The following is a 20,945-nucleotide window of genomic DNA, read 5'->3' as shown; positions in this document are numbered from 1 at the left end:
ACAGCACACACATGAGTAAATGTCACAATAATCAGTATTTATTAGTTAAGCATACACAGTATAATATAAATATAAAATATGCAATTTATTTTTAAAATTGGTGAGACATCATTATATCTGTGTTGAGACAACCATACAAACAGTTTAATTCTACCAAAATGTCTTATGCGGCTGTAACAAACTATCATTACAGTGCCATCCTAAAATAAGGTACAGAGAGAGGACAATTTACTGTATACTGTAGTTAACAAATGATAGCAGCATATGTACCACTCATTACAAACTGCAAAAAAGAAAAACGTCAAACATACTCATCGGCATTGTACAAACAAGGAACCCATTCACAGTGAAGTAATCAACAGAATGCAATGGAGTGGTTGATCATTAAATAATATATATATATATTAAAGTCTTTTTCGTTTTGTATGGTTGACATGCTCTCGAGTTGCAAAAATCAGAAGGTGAAGTACTGGGCGAACCATTCCTGGCGCTGGGGGTCGGGGGATCCTACGGGTGACTCCTCTGTCTCAGGAGGGCTACACAGGGGGGCACACACCACAACAGCAGCAAACAGTTATACAGGACATTATTGACAAAGAAATCCTTATTGCACCTCAGGGTTGAGAGTAGTTGTATTGTATTTAAAGGCTCTGAGTTTTTATGCTATGTTCTGTGTTTGAAGTCAGTGTAGTCATTCATCCAGTTCAGAGCATTTTATTGAGGCAGTATATCTATAGATTTGATTATCTGCTCTCGAGTGTAAATTCTTCCTCGAAAACAATAACATTTCTGTTGCACTAATCAGCCTTTAACCGTGTTAAGTTTGCTCATTTTTAAGAGAGCCTGTGGTTGTATTAAAACAACCATTTCTGTTCTACATGATCATCCAACCATGGGGTTTTGTGAGATTGAATTACAACAAGACCATGTAGTTGTTAATCCTTGACTCAGGTCCTTAGGGGATTATGCTCTCTTGGTTATACAATGTGAATGCATCTATTAAAAATCCTGAATACCAAATAGTGTTTGTTCTCCTCATACTCTGTAGTTTCTGAAAAGCAAATCCAATGATAAGCCCAAGGAAAGAATGTTAGATGGAAAATGTATTGAAAGACCACAAACTTGCCTATTGTGGTTTGTTCTATGCAGTCTACCCAAGATGTAACCTATTCAACCTAATGCATTTCACTGGGTTGCTGGCTTGACCATGGCATTGGAAATTCACAATAAACACCAACAAACCTCACTGTATTGTAACGTTACAGCTTTATTCCACATAAAATAACCTTTGCTCTTTGCTTATAGCGCTGGGTATCCTTCTGGTGTTTATCTGGCTGGCTGTATGTCTGTCTGGATGACTTGCTGACTGACTGACTGGTTGTCTGGTGTTTAGGCCCCTCCCTCAGTGTCTGTCCAGGGGTCTTAACCCGTTGACGGGCACCAAATGCCTCCTATCTAAGAAGGGCTTGACATCCGAGGGTCTGGAGAGCCAAAGGAGAGGAGAGGATGAGTGGGAGGAGAACTCTCAATGAAATGTCAGAACATACAGTAATAATGAGAAGGCCTCTCCTCTTAACAACGACACTGCACAAAGAGTTCAAGATTAACATCTCTATGATATATGACTCATAACTTCATATTACAGTTCATATTTGAGAAACACAAAAGGCAAGGAAATTGCTAAATGGGATCTGATAAAGAACTATGTAACTTAAGACACATTCAAGTTTTAATTTCCTACCATGGCTATTTCCACAGTTGTCATGTGAAATAACAGCCTCTAAACTTAAAAGGTTGGACTTTACTGAACAAAAATATAAACGCAACATGTAAAGTGTTGGTCCCATGTTTCATGAGCTGAAATAAAATATCCCCAAAATCTTTACATCCCTGTTAGTGAGTTTTTCTCCTTTGCCAAGATAATCCATCCAACTGACTGGTGTGGCATATCAAGAAGCTGATTAAACAGCATTACATTTACATTTACGTCATTTAGCAGACGCTCTTATCCAGAGCTACTTACAAATTGGTGCATTCATACATCTATATCTTTTTTTTTGGGGGGGGGTAGAAGGATTACTTTATCCTATCCCAGGTATTCCTTAAAGAGGTGGGGTTTCAGGTGTCTACGGAAGGTGGTGATTGACTCCGCTGTCCTGGCGTCGTGAGGGAGCTTGTTCCACCATTGGGGTGCCAGAGCATGATCATTACACAGGCGCACCTTGTGCTAGGGACAATAAAAGGCCACTCTAAAATGTGAAGTTTTGTCACAACACAATGCCACAGATGTCTCAAGTTGAGGGAGCGTGTAATTCGCATGCTGACTGCAGGAATGTCCACCATAGCTGTTGCCAGATCATTTAATATTCATTTTTCTACTATAAAACACCTCTAACATCGTTTTAGAGAATTTGGCAGTACTCCCAACCAGCCTCACAACCGCAGACCACGTATAACCACGCCAGCCCAGAACCTCCACATCCGGCTTTTTCACCTGCGGGATCATCTGAGACCAGCCACCCAGACAGCTGATGAAACTAATGAATATTTCTGTTTGTGATAAAGCTCTTTTGTGGGGAAAAACCTATTCTGATTGGCTGGGCCTTGCTCCCCAGTGAGTGGGCCTTGCTCCTAAGTGGTTGGGCCTATGCCCTCCCAGGCCCACTCATGGCTGCACCCCTGCCCAGTCATGGGAAATCCATAAATTAGGGCCTAATGAATTAATTTCAATGGATCACTAGTCACCTTAAACAATGCCACTTTAATAATGTTAACATATCTTACACTACCCATCTTATATGTACACTCAGCAAAAAAAGAAACGTCCATTTTCAGGACTCTGTCTTTCAAAGATAATTCGTAAAAATCCAAATAACTTCACAGATCTTCATTGTAAAGGGTTTAAAAACTGTTTCCCATGCTTGTTCAATGAACCATAAACAATTAATGAACATACACCTGTGGAACGGTCGTTAAGACACGAACAGCTTACAGACGGTAGGCAATTAAGGTCACAGTTATGAAAACCTAGGACACTAAAAGAGGCCTTTCTACTGACTCTGAAGAACACCAAAAGAAATATGCCCAGCGTCCCTGCTTATCTGCATGAACGTGCCTTAGGCATGCTGCAAGGAGGCATGAGGACTGCAGATGTGGCCAGGGCAATAAATTGCAATGTCGGTACTGTGAGACGCCTAAGACAGCGCTACAGGGAGACAGGACGGACAGCTGATTGTCCTCGCAGTGGCAGACCATGTGTAACAACTCCTGCACAGGATCGGTACATCCAAACATCACACCTGCGGGACAATTACAGGATGGCAACAACAACTGCCCGAGTTACACCAGGAACGCACAATCCCTCCATCAGTGCTCAGACTGTCCGCAATAGGCTGAGAGAGGCTGGACTGAGGGCTTGTAGGCCTGTTGTAAGGCAGGTCCTCACCAGACATCACCGGCAACAACGTTGCCTAGGGGTACAAGCCCATCATCGCTGGACCAGAGAAGACTGGCAAAAAGTGCTCTTCTCTGACGAGTCACGGTTTTGTCTCACCAGGGGTGATGGTCGGATTTGCGTTTATCGTTGAAAGAATGAGTGTTACACCGAGGCCTGTACTCTGGAGGAGGATCGATTTGGAGGTGGAGAGTCCGTCATGGTCTGGGGCGGTGTGTCACAGCATCATCGGACTGAGCTTGTTGTCATCGCAGGCAATCTTAACGCTGTGTTACAGGGAAGACATCCTCCTCCCTCATGTGGTACCCTTCCTGCAGGCTCATCCTGACATGACCCTCCAGCATGACAATGCCACCAGCCACACTGCTCGTTCTGTGCGTGATTTCCTGCAAGACAGGAATGTCAGAGTTCTGCCATGGCCAGCGAAGAGACCGGATCTCAATCCCATTGAGCACCTCTGGGACCTGTTGGATCAGAGGGTAAGGGCATTCCCCCCAGAAATGTCCGGAAACTTGCAGGTGCCTTGGCGGAAGAGTGGGGTAACATCTCACAGCAAGAACTGGCAGATCTGGTGCAGTCCATGCGGAGATGCACTGCAGTACTTAATGCAGCTGGTGGCCACACCTGATACTGACTGTTACTTTTGATTTTGACCCCCGTTTGTTCAGGGACATATTATTAAATTTCTGTTAGTCACATGTCTGTGGAACTTGTTCAGTTTATGTCTCAGTTGTTGAATCTTGTTATGTTCATACAAATATTTACACATGTTAAGTTTGCTTAAAATAAACGCAGTTGACAGTGAGAGGACATTTCATTTTTTTGCTGAGTTTATATACTGTACCTTATACTATCTATTGCACCTTGCCTATGACGCTCGGCCATCGCTCATCCATATACATATTAATGTACATATTCTTATTCAGCCCTTTAGATTTTTGTGTATTAGGTAGTTGTTGGAGAATTGTTAGATTACTTAGATTTTACTGCACTGTCGGAACTAGAAGCACAAGCATTTCGCTACACTCGCATTAACATCTGCTAACCATGTGTATGTGATCAATACAATTTGATTTGATTTTGATTTGATTTCATTATATGAACTGTAAAATGATTGAATGTTGCATTTATATTTTGATCAGTACATTATCATGACCAGATGATACAAAGACAAATTATTAAACACAGTCTGCACTCGGTACTCATTCTGCACTGCACAAACTGTACTGCTCTGACTGAGCTAAACACGTCTGGAGTTTTCAATTAACGACGTGCAGAACTGTTGGTCTCTGAAAACTATCCTAAAATATCTCCTCTGCAATCATTCTCTCCTCGGTCACAGTAGTCTCCATTGCAGCAAATCCAATGTAATGCTGAATTGAACATGCATTCTGGTCTGTTAATCACTAACTCCAGATCTAGGGAACACCTGGGCTGAGACAGACAGGGCTGACTTCAACAACATCAGAAGCTAAAAGCAGAAAAATAGCATAAGCATGCATACTAGTGTTTTCCATAGAGAAAACTAAATTAGGTATGCAAATGTATATGTATGCAATTTCTATTGGTACAAATTTGCTGGTGAGCTGAATTAAGAAGTCTTATTGATCTAGGCATCTTCTCCGAGTACTAAAAAACATTTGTATTCTGGTATAGGCCTCCTGAATCGAAATAGGGCAGCATTTAAAGGACACTGCATGCACAGAGATAGAAGCAGCTTTATATAATCTGAAAACAGATGTATAATACAGAGCATCATAAGTGTGGTATGTGCTGCAGTAGAGAGGTACTGTATGTGGGGGTGCATTTGTTTCTTAGTGGAAACAGGGTCACCTTGACAGGGGCTGAGACAGACAGGCCGTGTGTGTGACGCAGTGATGGGAGAGTCCCATGACAATGGAGGGCAGCACCGCACAAATCTGCCACGCCGACTCATCTGCAACTTACTTACATACAGAGCAGCATGCAGCAAGGGCAAGAGGAACCCAAAGCACAGAGAGGCACACAGATGGATAACAAGTGCATCAATAGGCAGAAACCTAAGCACCGGATGAGTGCAGACACACAAGCTAGCACAACACAGGCACAAGAGAGTATCACATTCACACTTGTGCTTGTTACACATGTGCAAAATGACAGCTGGAAACACAACAACGAGCAAAGCAATGCCAAGGCACGAGAGAGAGAGAGAGGGGTTTGTTGATGAGAAGAGTGTTGTTGAAGGCTTCACACATCACCACACAGAACTGTGCATGGTGAAAAAAATAACATCAACAATCTATATTACGCAATCAGATTTTCCTCATATACAAATCAAACAATTGCACATCAATGTGGATAACAAAGTGCAGTAAGTGCAGCATGCCCGGAGGCCGATGAGGATGAGGTGGTTTAACAGAACAACAACACATCACCCAATGAGAAAAATACAAAGACACAATGACACAAAGAGACACAACTGCTAGCAGGAACACATACGCTGACATGTTAAGAGTGACGGGTGGGGTGCACACATGCTCCTTTTGCATTCCAATGCCATTTTCAAAGTCTCATGTATTGCATGGGGCTTTAGAATAATATAGTAAAGTGTTCATACATCTCCTGGAGTGTGTGTAGGTTCAGATGGAATATCCCTTTGTGTGTTTGAAAAGAAACCGTCAAGTAAAGCCAATGACTTCCTGGTATACAGTAAAGATAAGTTGACAGAGAAGTTGGGGGAGTAATTGTGGGAGGTCTCCCTCTCTCCGAAAGCCAAATCTCTGGGGACACAATCAAAGCCTCGCAAAAACTGCAGGCAAAGACAAAAGCATTCATGTCCTTCAAATAGAATAGCAATCAAGAGGGAATCCTGGGATGAACCCCTCAGCCTGTCTGCAACAGGCAGCAGGCAACTTAATCTATTATTCAAGCTAATTACACTTTCAGACTGAAGTGTTTTTTTGTTTTTTTAAAGCCGTAATTCCTGATTTGAAGCTGTTCTGTTTCCTCAGAGCGAAGTCTGAGAGAGAGGGGGGAAGAACATCAACATCCTCCAGTGAGGATAACATTGAGAAGTTTCTTTCAAAGACTGAAGCCCATTAGAAAGGGATATGGCAGCTGACTGGAGAGGTTTGTATGAAAGCCGCCTATCTGCAGCTGTATGGGCCGAGGGTCGGGCAATGTCTGTGTGTCAGTGTGCTTGACCCTGGGCCTGCCCATGACGCAGACCGAGGCATCAGCGGCGAGGGAGGGGTGGCGCTCACCTCATGAATTTCTTGGGCTCTGTCGGAGGGGTCGGTGGGGGCAGAGGTTTGCTAGTGTTGAGGTCAAGGTGGTGAATGGGGGAGTTGGGGATAGGCTCTAAGCGGTTGGGCTGGGGCTGCCCGCTCCCCATCCCTGTTCCTGCTGCCTCCAGAGCCCTGAGGTTTGGAGAGCTGCTGAATCGGTTTGCTGATTTGTCATTCTTTCTCTTTTGCTACACAGAGGGACAAAAACACAAAGAAACGGAAATAGGAAGAACTAGTCCAATGAAAAAAAAAAAAACTTGTGTATATACATACATCTATATATTTCTCATTCTCAGAGGATTTATGTGGATGGAGGCTTTCTGAAGGTCAAGCTCGTACCACTCAACTAGCGAAGGAACAGTCGCTCTCAGCTATAATATGTGAATTAAGATGAGAAAAAAGTATCAGATGAAGAGGCTACAGAAAGTTCACACTAACAAAGAATGGCTTGGAAAGCAAAGGAGAACTGGATGTCTGAACAGTGAGATAAGAGACATACACACACTGACTACCCCCCCCACACACACACACAAACAAATGTACACAAACAAACTATATGTAACAAAATATCGGAAGTTCTAGAACTTGAAATGGAGTCAACAGTTACATATTGACCATGCAGAGTGATCCATTCAACTGGGAGACAGGGGGTTGCTGCATTTACATTGGAATGGGACCCAACTTCTCTCCACTAAGAGATGGAATGGTTCCAATGGAAATCAAGACTAAGGATATGTGGAAAGGCAACTTAAAATCTCCACTTCAACCATTTTCTACAATGAGGTACAGGCTAGTGGTTTAGGCTTGTAATGATCGGGATGGTTCCCTAAGGGTTTCAAATTGTCAACTGACACTTTTGGTCTTCACAAAGAGTCAAAGATTAGTTCAGATAAGCTATATGGCTCTAATCAACTGGCAGAGTATATACTATAAGACGAGGTAATGCACATGGTCAGTGCTAGTCCACCGTCTGTCTGTCTGTCTGTGTGTCTGTCTGTATGTGGTGTGTTAGTGTGCAGCGGTCAGCTCACCTTGATGAGGGGATTTATTACTCCCACGTTGGGACTGGTGTTGAACACCTTGTTGAAGTTGGTCTCTCTGTTCACCAATTCCAGCTGGTAGAACTTTTTGTCGTCCTGCACGTGAACAGAGAGACTTCAGTTAGGTCATGGTTCTCTGGGTTATTGATCATCTCACACCTCACACTCTAATTAAATGTCATTCGTGGGCTTAAAAACCAGTACCGTGTGATACAACCCGCAAAAGTCACAGGGTTTCTAGCCGAGCTCTAATGCTATAGATACAGTATGCTGAATAGGTGTCTACAATACATTGCTGGGACTCAATGGCTGTAACATACTGGAGTCTACTGCTGCTGAATGAGAAATCTTAATCACGCAAGGCAACAGCACTCCATAGTCTGGTCTACTATTGATTGGAGGTAGACAGGCATGCAGGCTCCACGTCTAGGATTGTTGGGTAAAACCACACAAGGGCATCCTGTAAGCCATCTTGTACTGTGTACATACACTTACCACCAGCTTCTTGACGAGGGACTCCCTCTCAGTCACTATGTCCTTTAGCTCAGCAATCACCTGCAGGTCCTCAGGCCGGCTCTCCCTGTTCCGGAACTTATCCTCCGTGCCCTCCAGCCTGGGGAGAGGAGGGGGCCATTAGGGCTCTCACATATCACAGTTTCCTCACAACACAGTGTGAATCAGGTAACATTGTGGAAACAACATTTTGTTTGAGTAACATGATGATCAAAGTGCCTTGGATCAGCACGGGGATATGAGCATACACTAAGGGAGCATGTTTGAAAGCTTCCCTTCCATCATCTGCAGATCAATACTAAAGCATTAGCTTTTAACCCTCCTACCTTTAATCTCATAATCAGAACGCCTATTTGTGCTTATGTATTACTATGATCAAAACACGAGAAACATTACATGTTGTTCTGAATTCCAATTAAACTTCTCAGCAAATAACGAGCGCTCTTTAGAAGAGTTCTTATCAGTGATCAAAGCCATCTGCCTCTCCACAGTTTTGTGCTGCCTCTAATTTGACATTGATGACTTTAATGCGCTGAGATATTCTTCTTGCTCGAAAGAAGCATCCATCATGTCCAGTTTGGGATGACGTCCTCAGCACTCCAGATGTGGAATGACAAGTGATACCAAACTCTCCATTAAACTCAGATGCAAGACAGGGACAGGAACACGCTTGAATTAGAGAGGAAGCGTATTGGATATCATGACAATTGCTTCTGTCACGCTGCTATGCATCAGCGATCCGTTCATTTGTTGCTTAATTGACAGAAACAGCATCTACTACACTTTACTTCAGTGTCACGTTTCACTACAGACTCATCTGCATCCCTACACATGCTCCAAACATAAACAGTGTGAAACCAACATGTTGCTGCAATGCAGCCTGGGAGGCTGGTGCTGGCTTGCTTTTTATTTTGTTTATATCGTCATCATTGTTGGATGAAGCTATTCTGAAAATATAGTTTACCAAACTACCAATTACTTCACACTGGAAGAAGTTAGCTACACTAAAGCTACCCTTAAGAAAATATAGTTAACTTAACTAAAGTTACTTTGAAAAAGCAGTTCACTACATCCAAACTACTGCGTGATAAATGATCATATCTAAATCTGATGTCATAGACTCCAAATTTCAAGAACAAATCACTCTGGGAGTTGTTAACAGAATGTGTAATTTAGCTTATTTAACACAAAAACAATGTTTCAAGTGAGAATTAGGCAGGGCTGAAGCCGAAAAAGAAAGGAAAGTATTGCTTACTTAAGCCATATTTTATTTTAGACAAGAAAGTAGTGTGTAGTTCCAGTAGTTACCTACACCGCTACATGGTAAAAAAAAATATTTACTACTGTAAACACTACCTAGATTAGAATTTAGTTCAACTACCACCAAGCAACTGCAAAATGGAGTTAAATGACTAGTTGAACTACATGTAGTTCCCTACTCCCTAACACTGCTCATCATCACACTCCACTCAACTCTCCAGCGACATCGTTCAAAACAGATGGAACTAACGGCTAGGAAGCACTAAAACGAACAACAACCAAATCAGGCAACAAACTTGTGTTAGTTCCCATGTAATGAGATAAAATATTCATAGAGCTTAAATGGCATAATATTTAGAGGTGGCCAGGGACCGGCTTTGGGGAACGAGGCTGCCAAGGTGATTCATTGGGGAGGGGACCGGGGCTGTTGTTAAAATAGATTTGTTATGTGCTTAATTAGCAGGCAGTATATTGTTGACCTCAAGGTAAGGCCTTGGAAACTAGTCAGAAAATTGAGAATGACAGGGGCTTGGACCTTGTTGGTTTTAGAAAGGTTAGCGACAGACAAATCTGTGTCTAATGTGAACAATTTTTACAGGATTGTACTGGATTCTGTTTGTCAGTCAAATTTACTTGAGGAACATGCACAAATGATGACGTATGCTTCACTAGCATTTCATTTTGAAAGGTGTGATTGAGCCATGAGAAGATTTGGTGGAGGACATCACAGATGCTCTCTCTGCAGTAGCTGGCTTTGTGTCTAGATGGTGCTCTCATTCACATGAAACTAAATGAGGTCACTCCCCAGTCCCAGGATCCTGTATATCTGTTCCATCTAACTCTCTCAGTCTCTCTTTCTCGCTCTCTTCTCCCTCTCTCCCCCTCTCTCTCTCTCTCTCTCATATCCCAAACATATTTCTTACAGAGAAAGCTGCCTGTTATCCCTATAATCATTACAGTATATCTCCTTGGATCTATTCAGAGTAGATTGCAGGGGATTTCTATGTCTATGGTCGTATTTTCTGGTGTGTACTGTTTGTGTACAGTACTGTGGTGTCTTGAAAGCTAGGGGACCTGCACACCCAGCTGGAGGTTTATCCCAAGTAGGACACTGCTGCTGATAGACAGAGTTGTGTTTGTGTGTGTGTGTGTGCGTGCATGCGGTGGGGGTTTGAGGACACAGTCACCTCCATGCAGCACAGTGGACAACAAAACAGGTCTGTCAGATCTCTCATAAAAGGGAAGGACCTTCCCAATGGGCCATATTCACCTCCGGAGATCATGTGCAGCCACCCCCTCCCTCCCTCTCTCCCTCCCTCCATCCCTCCCTCCCTCCCATCCAATCCTTCCTTCCTCCTTCCATCCATACCTGTATCTGTGTGGGACACTCACCTCTTCAGCCTGTGCTCTGCCAGGGACTGTGGCCTTTCATCATCTGCCAGGGCTTTATATAATCACACTATCACATATGCTCTCACAATGAGTGCGATATCAACTACATACTGGATGTACTGTACGTACAGGACTTGCAGAGCAGAGATCTTGTCTTTGAGGAGTTCCTGGGCCTTGTTGAAGTCACACAGCATGTTCTGAGTCTCTCTGTTGTGCATGGCGTTCATCTCAGCCATCTCTCGCTCGTGTTTCTTCGACAGGTCCTGTTCATGAGCCCTGAGAAGAGACCAGATCATTAAAACCCATTCAGATCACGTCTTTAAACACCTCTCCAGCTCTGAGGTACAGCTCCTGTGAAGAGGTGTTACAGTATCCTAACTCAGTATCCTAACTTGGCACAATTACCACAGACACGTTTCTTTTAATCCTGCTGGCTCCATTACAATTTCATTCATCTTTGACTTTCCTTCTTTTTTTTTGTTGCCAAGAAAGACATATATAATTTATAGCAGGAGGCTCTGGAGGAGAGATATCACTGTTTCACCATAAGTGGAAAACACTCTTCTCTATTTACTTATTGATTTATTTTGATGTGGGACAGATAGACAGGACTCTTCCAAGGCATTACACCAGCTGATTGAAATTCCCTGCATTGTAGCAGTGACTCCCTCTCTCCCCTCAGTAGGCTATATGGCAGTGTTGCTCACGTAGAGCTACTGCAGTCAAAGAGAGAGGCAGAGCACGAGGAGTGCAGAGGAATACGTTTGCCTCTCCCTGAGTAACGCTCCCTGAGGGACACAAATCTTTTCCAATTTATTTATTTTTATCTCAGGAAACTAGGATTTGCCAGCGTGTTACATAATTGGAAGTGAAAGGTGCTCCGCAAGGGGCCTGGAATCCAACCAGTGATATGTGTTGTTGACGCCACACACACACACACACACACACACACACACACACACACACACACACACACACACACACACACACACACACACACTAACCCCATGCGCTTGGTTATCTCTAGCTCTAGAAAAGCGTCAGCCTCCATTTTTGATTCATCACCAAACAGGCCTTCAATTCTAATGAGAGAGCCTGCTGTTTGTTCCATCCAGGCCTCAGACCACATTATTCATTCATATAAGAGTGAATTATTCATATCAGCCTGTGGGAAAAGCATGATAGATTATATTCAGGCCTTGCCCCAAATAACCCTGACTTTCATATTTTCTTATACATTTATTTGACCATTAAACTACAGGAGAAAAACAAATGTCAAAGAGACCAAGTCATCAAAGGGAATAACAGTGCACAAAACAGGACTTCCAGAAGGGAGAGGCAAATTGGCCTCCTCTCTTTCCAGTATCCTTCAAATGTAATGTAACTCAAAAACGATGCCAGCACTGCCAATGGCCACCGACTGTCACGTCTAAACAAGAGGAATTCACACAACTGAACTTGTCGTGTTGTGATTCACCAGTCATCTGAACAAAACGTGTTAAAAACCTTCATCGTGGCCATATTAAAACGAGGTACAGGCATTCGCCTGCAGAGACAGCGTACAGAGATTCACCTAATTAAGTTTGGCAATGCACCAGAACAGCTTTACTGTAGATGACCTGTTATTGTGTCAACCCTCCTGTGTGTCACCCCATAATGCCCTGTGGTAGGGTCACGACCCTGCCCTCCCCTCCTGCACTCTCCTCCAGCCCACCTGATCTGCTGGTTGGCCTCGCTGCGGATCTTCAGCACCTCCTTGCCCTTGAGCTCCAGCTCCTTGGTGAGTGTGTTGATGTTCTCGTTCAGTGTGTGAATCTCATGGTCCAGCTGAGCAATGTGGTTCTTCCTCCTTTCCACCTCCTCCTGCAGGTCTGAGATCCGGCCCAGCAACTCCCTCTCCTGAATGGGGAAAAGGCAGACATACGACGGCACAAAGAAACACACACACACACACACACACACACACACACACACACACACACACACACACACACACACACACATTTATATGCAAACAAAAACAAGTAAAAAAAACAAGTTTGAGTTAGCATTTGATCCCACTGGCGTGTGCTGCTGTGCTGTCCCCTTGTATTCCCAGGGGGTACTGTGATACTTTCTGACACCATCTTTACAGTGCTATGGATGCTACATCATAATACGTGAGCACACTCACATGCCATGGCATCCCTCTGCCTCTCTCAGAACTAAATGTGGACTTCACTGAACACGTCTGTTGGGAGGTTGATAATATCGATGCTGAATAGATCTACTGATAAATAAAGTGCTGATTGTGCTGCTTGTATTTGTTTATAGTTAGTACGAGTTACAACAACGTGTTAGAGGACTGTTAGATCGCCTGGAAAAGGTTGCATCCCAGGAAAAGGGCATTACATTTTTTTATTTAACCCTTATTTAACTAGGCTATCCCGGCCAAACATGGACGACGCTGGGCCAATTGTGCGCCGTCCTATGGGACTCCCAATCACGGGCCGGATGTGATGCAGCCTGGATTGAACCATCTTGCACTGAGATGCAGTGTCTTAGACCACTGTGCCACTCGGGAGTCATCTCCTGACTATCAGCTCAAACATGGCTGCTCCGGTCTATTCCAGTCAGGGTCAACTGTACTGAAAACATATCGGAAAACATTCCCTAGAATACATGTATTTAGTCAATTGTTCAGTATGTAATAGGGACAACGCTGCCATCTGAATTTACTCTAGGCTATTATCACTCTCTTTCCCAAAGTTACATAACAGTTAACTCACCAGGCTGATATATCAAATGCAAACATCTCCTTCCGCCAGGCAGAAATACATGTAACTACCTGATTTTACTGGAGCCAGAAGTAAAGCCATGGTGTTGATGTATCATGCTTTGCTTGGCTCAAGGGTCATTTTCCACTTTGGCAACAGCAGCTCTTTTAGAAGTCTCTCCCTCTCTAAAAGAGACATCTGGCTAACAGTTCACACAGCATACCGTCAAGCCAAACACTGGTATTATAAAGTTAATGGCTCTTGTGTTATCATATTACAATCTGCATGCATTAACTTTGAATTCCTGTAAATATAATTTCATGCCAGCGGATTATTGTGATAACAGTATTCTAGTTATTCATGTGTGGGCCGCTGCAGGGGGCTGGTTTTAGGGGACTGGCTCGCTCCTCCATAGAAGATCATTTCTCCGTCCTCTGCTTAACAGAAATTCACTGTGACATTTCTGCTGCCTTCCAATCTCCAATAATCACCACCTGTTTGGCTTGGAGGCACACATGATTGACATGTCTCTGCATGGTTGTGTTGTGGATTTCCACAAGGACAGGTAGAGAGGCGGACATTGCCAGCAGTGGAGAACAGAGTTAAACGGTTAAACATCAGTGTGGGAGAAGGGAGTTTGTGCCTAGGTTGTAATTGGCGCTTGACCCTATATTTGTGTAGGCTGTGGCTGGTTAGGAAAGTGTGTGTGTGTGTGTGTGTGTCCATTCATGTGAATGTGTGTGCACGCGGGCGTGTGCGTGTCCATGTGTGTGTGTGTGGGCTGTGAAGTGAGACAGTGGTGACAGCTCTATTAGCAGCACTGATACTCACAGTGAGGACACTCACGATGCAAGGTGCCCGAGGGCCAGTCTAAATACCACTGACTCTGTCACGATGACACTATAGAATAGCAATATTCATTGTCCATATTCTGTTGGAGAGAAAATTCTATGGTGGAACCATTCGAGCAGCACTCCTCAAAATCAGCCCCTTCTGTGGGTGGAACTTTTCCAGGTCAAAGGAAGCATCAAAGCCTTTGGTTAAAATGTCACAGGAACAAAATAGCAGTTTTTAAAAGCTTCTTCTGAGGGACTGGTGGGAAGTTGGTAGATGGAGTTCCCACCTCCAATAATCACCACATTTGATCTCTTATCTTTGACAAAATATATATGAAAAATGTAATTTCTGTGGCTGGCTGAGAGTTATTTTGACAGTATTGTGAATGGAGGTGGGTAGAAGGCACAGTACAGTGGTCTGGGAATAGACAGGTCTCAGCGAGGAGCTGATTAGAAGACAAGTCTACTCTTTGAGCCCCAGCTCCCCTCTCTCTCTCTCTCTCTCGCTCTTCACTCCCTCTCCCTGCTTCCACAGGACTGTCTGTCTCTATAGTTTCAGAGCAGGCTGATCAAAAGGCCAGAGGAAGGTGATCACAAGCCCTAGGACCAGACAAAATGTTTCCTTCAGCCTCCAGAAATGAGGAGATCAAGTATACAGTACCTGTAGTTTGAATTCAAATCATTCCCAATACTGCTACATACAGAGCTTAATTTGATCACTGAGAAGGCAGATGACCTTCTTGATTTACAGAAATTCACTGAAAACCCACACCAACACACACTTATATGAAGAGAATTGCACTTTTCATGTAGCCTACTTTTGGCCAGCTAATAGCCTTACCACCAATCAAGCAACATTATGGACTAAAATGTTCAAATCCTGTTGCTGCAGGATTATTTTGCTGTGACGATATAGGTCAAATTAAGATCCTAAATCTGGAGCAGTTCTATTGATCCCTATATTAGAGATGACAGGAGCGCACCTCCCCCAAACATTCCCATCTGCCCATTCATTTGGGAAAATAGAGGCATTTATCACAGTTTACAAACAGGCCGCGGCCCGTCTTCTCTGTGAAAAATAGGTTCGCTGCGGATGACTAGCCATTAGCAATGCTTCAATTGTTGGAGATTCACTGAGCATAAAGAGCTGTGTGGGATTTCATTAAGACGGGTCTCATAGACAGACATTGTTTTGAGGAATCAGTGTGAGGAGATTAGACATCAGATACAAAAAAACATGAGGAAATATGGCACAGACCTCTCCATAATCATGTTCACACACACACACACACACACACACACACACACACACACACACACACACACACACACACACACACACACACACACACACACACACACACACACACACACACACACACACACACACACACACACACACACACACACACAAACAGAGAGAGAGGGACAAGATGTACCAGGGGAGTATAGAAAATAAACATTCTTCAGAGCCATTTGTCTGTCAGAAGCTGAGCTTTAATCTGTGGGGACAGCTGATCACTATCCCCAGCAAATGCAATTATCCACACCGCAGACCAGTCCTGCTAATCTCATTAAACGAGCCAGCACCGTCCATCTCTCAGGGGTCCACAATTAAAGCTAAGGCAACACAGCGCTCAAACTAAAGCAGGCAGCACCAGTGACTCGGTCAATAAAAAAGTGGTCAGATGAAACAGATGATAAGCTACAGGACTGTTTTGCTTGCACATACTGGAATATGTTCTGCGATTCTTCCAATGGCATTGAGGAGTACACCACATCAGTCACTGGCTTCACCAATAAGTGCATCAATGACGCCGTCCCCACAGTGACTGTACGTACATACTCCAACCAGAAGCCATGGATTTCAGGCAACATCCACACTGAGCTAAAGGGTAGAACTGCCGCTGTCAAGGAGCGGGATTCTAACCCTGAAGATTATAAGAAATCCGATATGCCCTCTGACGAACCATCAAACAGGTGAAGCGTCAATACAGGACTAAGATCGAATTGTATTACACCAGCTCCGATGCTCGTTGGATGTGGCAGTGCTTGCAAACTATTACAGACTGCAAAAGGAACCACAGCCGCGAGCTGCCCAGTGACACGAGCTTACCAGACGAGCTAAATTACTTCTATGCTCACTTCGAGGCAAGTAACACTGAAACGTACATGAGAGCATCAGCTGTTCCAGATGACTGTGTGTTCATGCGCTCCGCAGTCGATGTGAGTAAGACCTTTAAACAGGTCAACATTCACAAGACCGCAGGGCCAAACAGATTACCAGGATGTGTACTCCGAGCATGCGCTGATCAACTGGCAGGTGTCTTCACTGACATTTTCAACATGTCCCTGTCTGAGTCTGTAATAGCAACATGTTTCAAGCAGACCACCATAGTCCCTGTGCCCAAGAACACTAACGTAACCTGCCTAAATGTCTACTGACCTGTAGCACTCACGTCTGTAGCCATGAAGTGCTTTGAAAGGCTGGTCATGGCTCACATCAACATCATCATCCCAGAAACCCTAGACCCACTCCAATTTGCATACTACCCCAACATGATCCACAGATGATGCAATCTCTATTACACTCCACACTGCCCTTTCACACCTGGACAAAAGGAACACCTATGTGAGAATGCTATTCATTGACTAAAGCTCAATGTTCAACACCATAGTGCCCTCAAAGCTCATCACTAAGCTAAGAACCCTGGGCATAACACCTCTCTCTGCAACTGGATCCTGGACGGGCCGCCCCCAGGTGGTAAGGGTAGATAACAACACATCCGCCACGCTGATCCTCAATACGGGGCCTCTCAGGGGTGCGTGCTCAGTCCCCTCCTGTATTCCCTGTTCACCCATGACTGCATGGCCAGGCACGACTCCAACACCATTATTCAGTTTGCCGATGACACAACAGTGGTGGGCCTGATCACCGACAACGACGAGACAGCCTATAGGGAGGCGGTCAGAGACCTGGCCGTGTGGTGCCAGGACAACAACCTCTCCTTCAGTGTGATCAAGATAAAGGAGATGATTGTGGACTACAGGAAATTGAGGACCGAGCACGCCCCCATTCTCATCGACGGGTCTGTAGTAGAGCAGGTTGAGAGCTTCAAGTTCCTTGGTGTCCACATCACCAACAAACTAACATGGTCCAAGCACACCAAGACAGTCGTGAAGAGGGCACGACAAAACCTATTCCCCCTCAGGAGACTGAAAAGGTTTGTCATGGGTCCTCAGATCTTCAAAAGTTTCTACAGTTACACCATCGAGAGCATCCTGACTGGTTGCATCACCGCCTGGTATGGCAACTGCTCGACCTCCGACCACAAGGCACTACAGAGGGTAGTGCGTACAGCCCAGTACATCACTGGGACCAAGCATCCTACCATCCAGGACCTCTATACCAGGCGGTGTCAGAGGAAGGCCCTAAAAATGGTCAAAGACTCCAGCCACCCTAGTCATAGACTGTTCTCTCTGCTACCGCACGGCAAGCGGTACTGGAGCACCAAGTCTAGGTCCAAAAGGCTTCTTAACAGCTTCTACCCCCAGGCCATAAGACTCCTGAACATCGAATCAAACGGCTACCCAGACTATTTGCATTGCCCCCTCTTCTATACTGCTGCTACTCTCTGTTATTATCTATGCATAGTGACTTTAATAACTCTACCTACATGTACATATTACCTCAATTACCTCAACTAACCGGTGCCTCCACACATTGACTCTGTACCAGTACCCCCTGTATATAGCCTCGCTATTATTTCTTATTTTTTTTGCCATTTTTCTTAAAACCGCATTGTTGGTTAAGGGCTTGTAAGTAAGCATTTCACTGTAAGATCTACACCTGTTGTATTCGGCACATGTGACAAATAAAATTTGATTTGATGCTGTCAAACAAGAGTTAGAATCCCACCTCAAAAGACCTCAATATATTCCCTGTTTTGTTTTCCAGGTATCCTCGAATTATAACAGGAGATGGATCACACATTGAAATTGCTTACTGGAACACATTTCTGCTTCGCTGCCGCTGCCATTTTCCTCATCGTCAGACAAACAAAAACAAAATAAAACCCTGTCATAACTTTGACATAGTAGCCTGCTTCTGTTGTGATAGGGGCCTGTCTGCTGTAAGAGGTTTAGATGATTTATGTGTCACTGTGGAAAGTGAACCTGCTCGCACTGCAGTAGGTACCCTGGCTCGTATCTTCTTTTATTTGGCAGGTAGAACTGTATTTGCGTTGTGACCTTGCAGGAGACTGACTAGCGTAGGAGTAGGTTCCCTCAGAAACAGCTGTGTGCCTGGCCCTGAACATCTGGCTCTGCCATGGCGATGACAGAGGACCCAGGGCATTAGACTTAATTAGAGTGATTTATGCCTGAGATGAAGAGCCCGTTGACAGGAGTTGGGCCGGCTCAGAGTGCTGGTATTATGGGAGGTAAACCTACTGCTCTCTAACTGACACATCAGCCTCCCCCCGTGTGCATTACCATCTTTTAAACTGCACATACTGTAAGCTGGGTGTGGCATAGCTATTGGTTATGTACAAAAGGCAATAGTTAAGATCTTTGTTTCTGTGAATAGCGCATGTTAGGGTTATAAAAAGCACCCAAATTTGTTGCCGAAAGTGGAGCAATCGGGAGCAAATGGATGATGCATTGAGCATTTAAAAAAAAAAATTCTCTGTGGAGTGTGTGTCTGTGTGTGTGTGTGTGTGGGAGGGAGGCTGTCACTTGTTCTCTCTCTAGAGGCCAGAACCCCAGGTTCCAACCCACTGATGACTCTTGCTCAAGCTGTATCCAACAAGCCACACAGCTATTCAGATGTGTGAATATACAAGCAACAGAAGCCAGAGTGGAGAGGAGAAAAGAGGGCTGTTGCCAAGGCAGATATTTCTCTTCTATGGCCATTAGTGAAAAAGCATTTCAGTCTGCACAATAAAAGGCACAGAAGGATTATCTAGATTTTTTACTCTTTCTCCCTTTTTTAATATCATTATCTATCCTCATTCATTGAGCTAATGTCTAACCTCATCGTTAAGCCACTATACAAAATTGCCTGCTGTTAAGGCGATTACAATACCAACATATTTTTTTACAATGCTGTTGTTCATGGCCAATATCCAATCATACTGTAGTACAAACTAATGCTGGCCCATCCATATTGTTTCCATTATCTCTGTTAGCTAAGTGATATGTGGAATGGCAGTATGTCCCGGTGACTCTGACCTGTGTTCGGCTGTTCTCCAGGGCATTTTCCAGCTCCAGTTTAGCTGCAGCCGTCTCCTGTTGGTGGGTCTGCCGTAGATGTTCTATGGCCGAGGCATGGAGGTGGTTCAGCTCAGAGCGCAGAGAGGCTAGGAACCAAAGAGATAGAGAGACAGACAGGGTCCTTAGGGAGCTCGCCTCTAGCTAATTAAAACACATTCATCACACAGTACATCTCCTGCCTCTAATAAGCTATGTGATGGAATGTTCCAGCATTTCCTTGATTCCTAAAGGGAGGAGTGTCAGGCTGTGTTTAGCAACACTAGCTTCCAATGGCTTTTTCTAAAGGCTACAACCAAGTCTAGCATTTACCTAGAATGGTCCTCTATCACTACATATTGCCTTTCTCTCTCAAGGTCCTAACCCAACATGGCCTTCGTTGCTAGGGCTTCAACCCGGTGTGGCCCACTCCCTGCCTGGGCCGTTAACCCAGTATGAGACCCGGAGACCATTCCCCATCAGACCTTAACCCAGCATGGCTCTTACCCAGCATGGCCTTGCCCTCGTCCTCCAGCTCGAAGCGTAGAGTCTGCAGCTCCTGCTCTGACTGCTGTTTGAGCGTCTCAATGCTGTGTCTGTGAGCCTCTCTCACCGACTGGAGCTCTATGTGGTGCTGCTGCCGCAGACGATGCTCCAGCTCCTACACACACACACACACACACACACACACAAGTTCAGAGGTCAGGAGGGACACACACAGGTTAGGACAAGGACAAACAAATGACATACAAATCATTGTATATAACTTCTTGGCACGGATAACCGGTTTTCATCTGGTTGACGGTGCTGGTTAATGAAAAAAAGAACCATTATTTTCATCGCTAGAAGGGATAGTCTGAAACATATATGAAGAGTTCAGACGGTAAAGAGAAAGATCAGTTTGGGAGAATCTTGGAACAGCATCAGTTAAACTCAACCTGTATGTTGCTGTTGGACTAAGTGTAGTTCAGTAACAAAAAGGATGAGAGGGACTCAGGCAGTGGCATAGCACCATGGAGCCAAAATACTTGTTTTAAACATTATTCCTGATCACTATGGAATTATATTATAATTAATTATCACTTAAGCATATCATCAGCAGCTTGTTGGGGCTATTGGAAGGCTTTTGGAAGGTTTTCCAGCAACAGCGAGCAAATCAGCACACAATACGCCACTCT

The 20,945-nt window shown here is 44.3% G+C and overlaps 1 protein-coding gene across 10 annotated transcripts in view; it reads right to left on the bottom strand.

The window, feature by feature from the left end:
- Positions 1-16: 16 nt before the first annotated feature.
- Positions 17-20,945, bottom strand: part of LOC106571378 (protein FAM184A) — a 107,708-nt gene continuing 86,779 nt past the window's right edge. For 2 of the 10 annotated variants that reach the window (XM_014144394.2, XM_014144393.2), the window contains 8 exons: positions 20,275-20,428; positions 19,750-19,877; positions 12,640-12,824; positions 11,055-11,201; positions 8,250-8,373; positions 7,752-7,856; positions 6,697-6,908; positions 17-536 (listed from right to left, as the gene is read on the bottom strand). In XM_014144394.2, coding sequence (XP_013999869.2) covers positions 455-536; positions 6,697-6,908; positions 7,752-7,856; positions 8,250-8,373; positions 11,055-11,201; positions 12,640-12,824; positions 19,750-19,877; positions 20,275-20,428 — 1,137 coding nt within the window. In that variant the 3' untranslated portion in view covers positions 17-454. Of the gene's footprint in view, positions 1,482-5,287; positions 5,594-6,696; positions 6,909-6,945; positions 7,092-7,751; positions 7,857-8,249; positions 8,374-11,054; positions 11,202-12,639; positions 12,825-19,749; positions 19,878-20,274; positions 20,429-20,945 lie in introns of those variants that run through there. The other 8 variants (XR_001320920.2, XR_006759173.1, XM_014144395.2 and 5 more) reach the window with 8 other exon arrangements.

The sequence above is a fragment of the Salmo salar genome, chromosome ssa15 (genome assembly GCF_905237065.1).
Source record: "Salmo salar chromosome ssa15, Ssal_v3.1, whole genome shotgun sequence".
NCBI lineage: Eukaryota > Metazoa > Chordata > Actinopteri > Salmoniformes > Salmonidae > Salmo > Salmo salar.
This window is presented reverse-complemented; position numbering and strand designations above follow the sequence as displayed.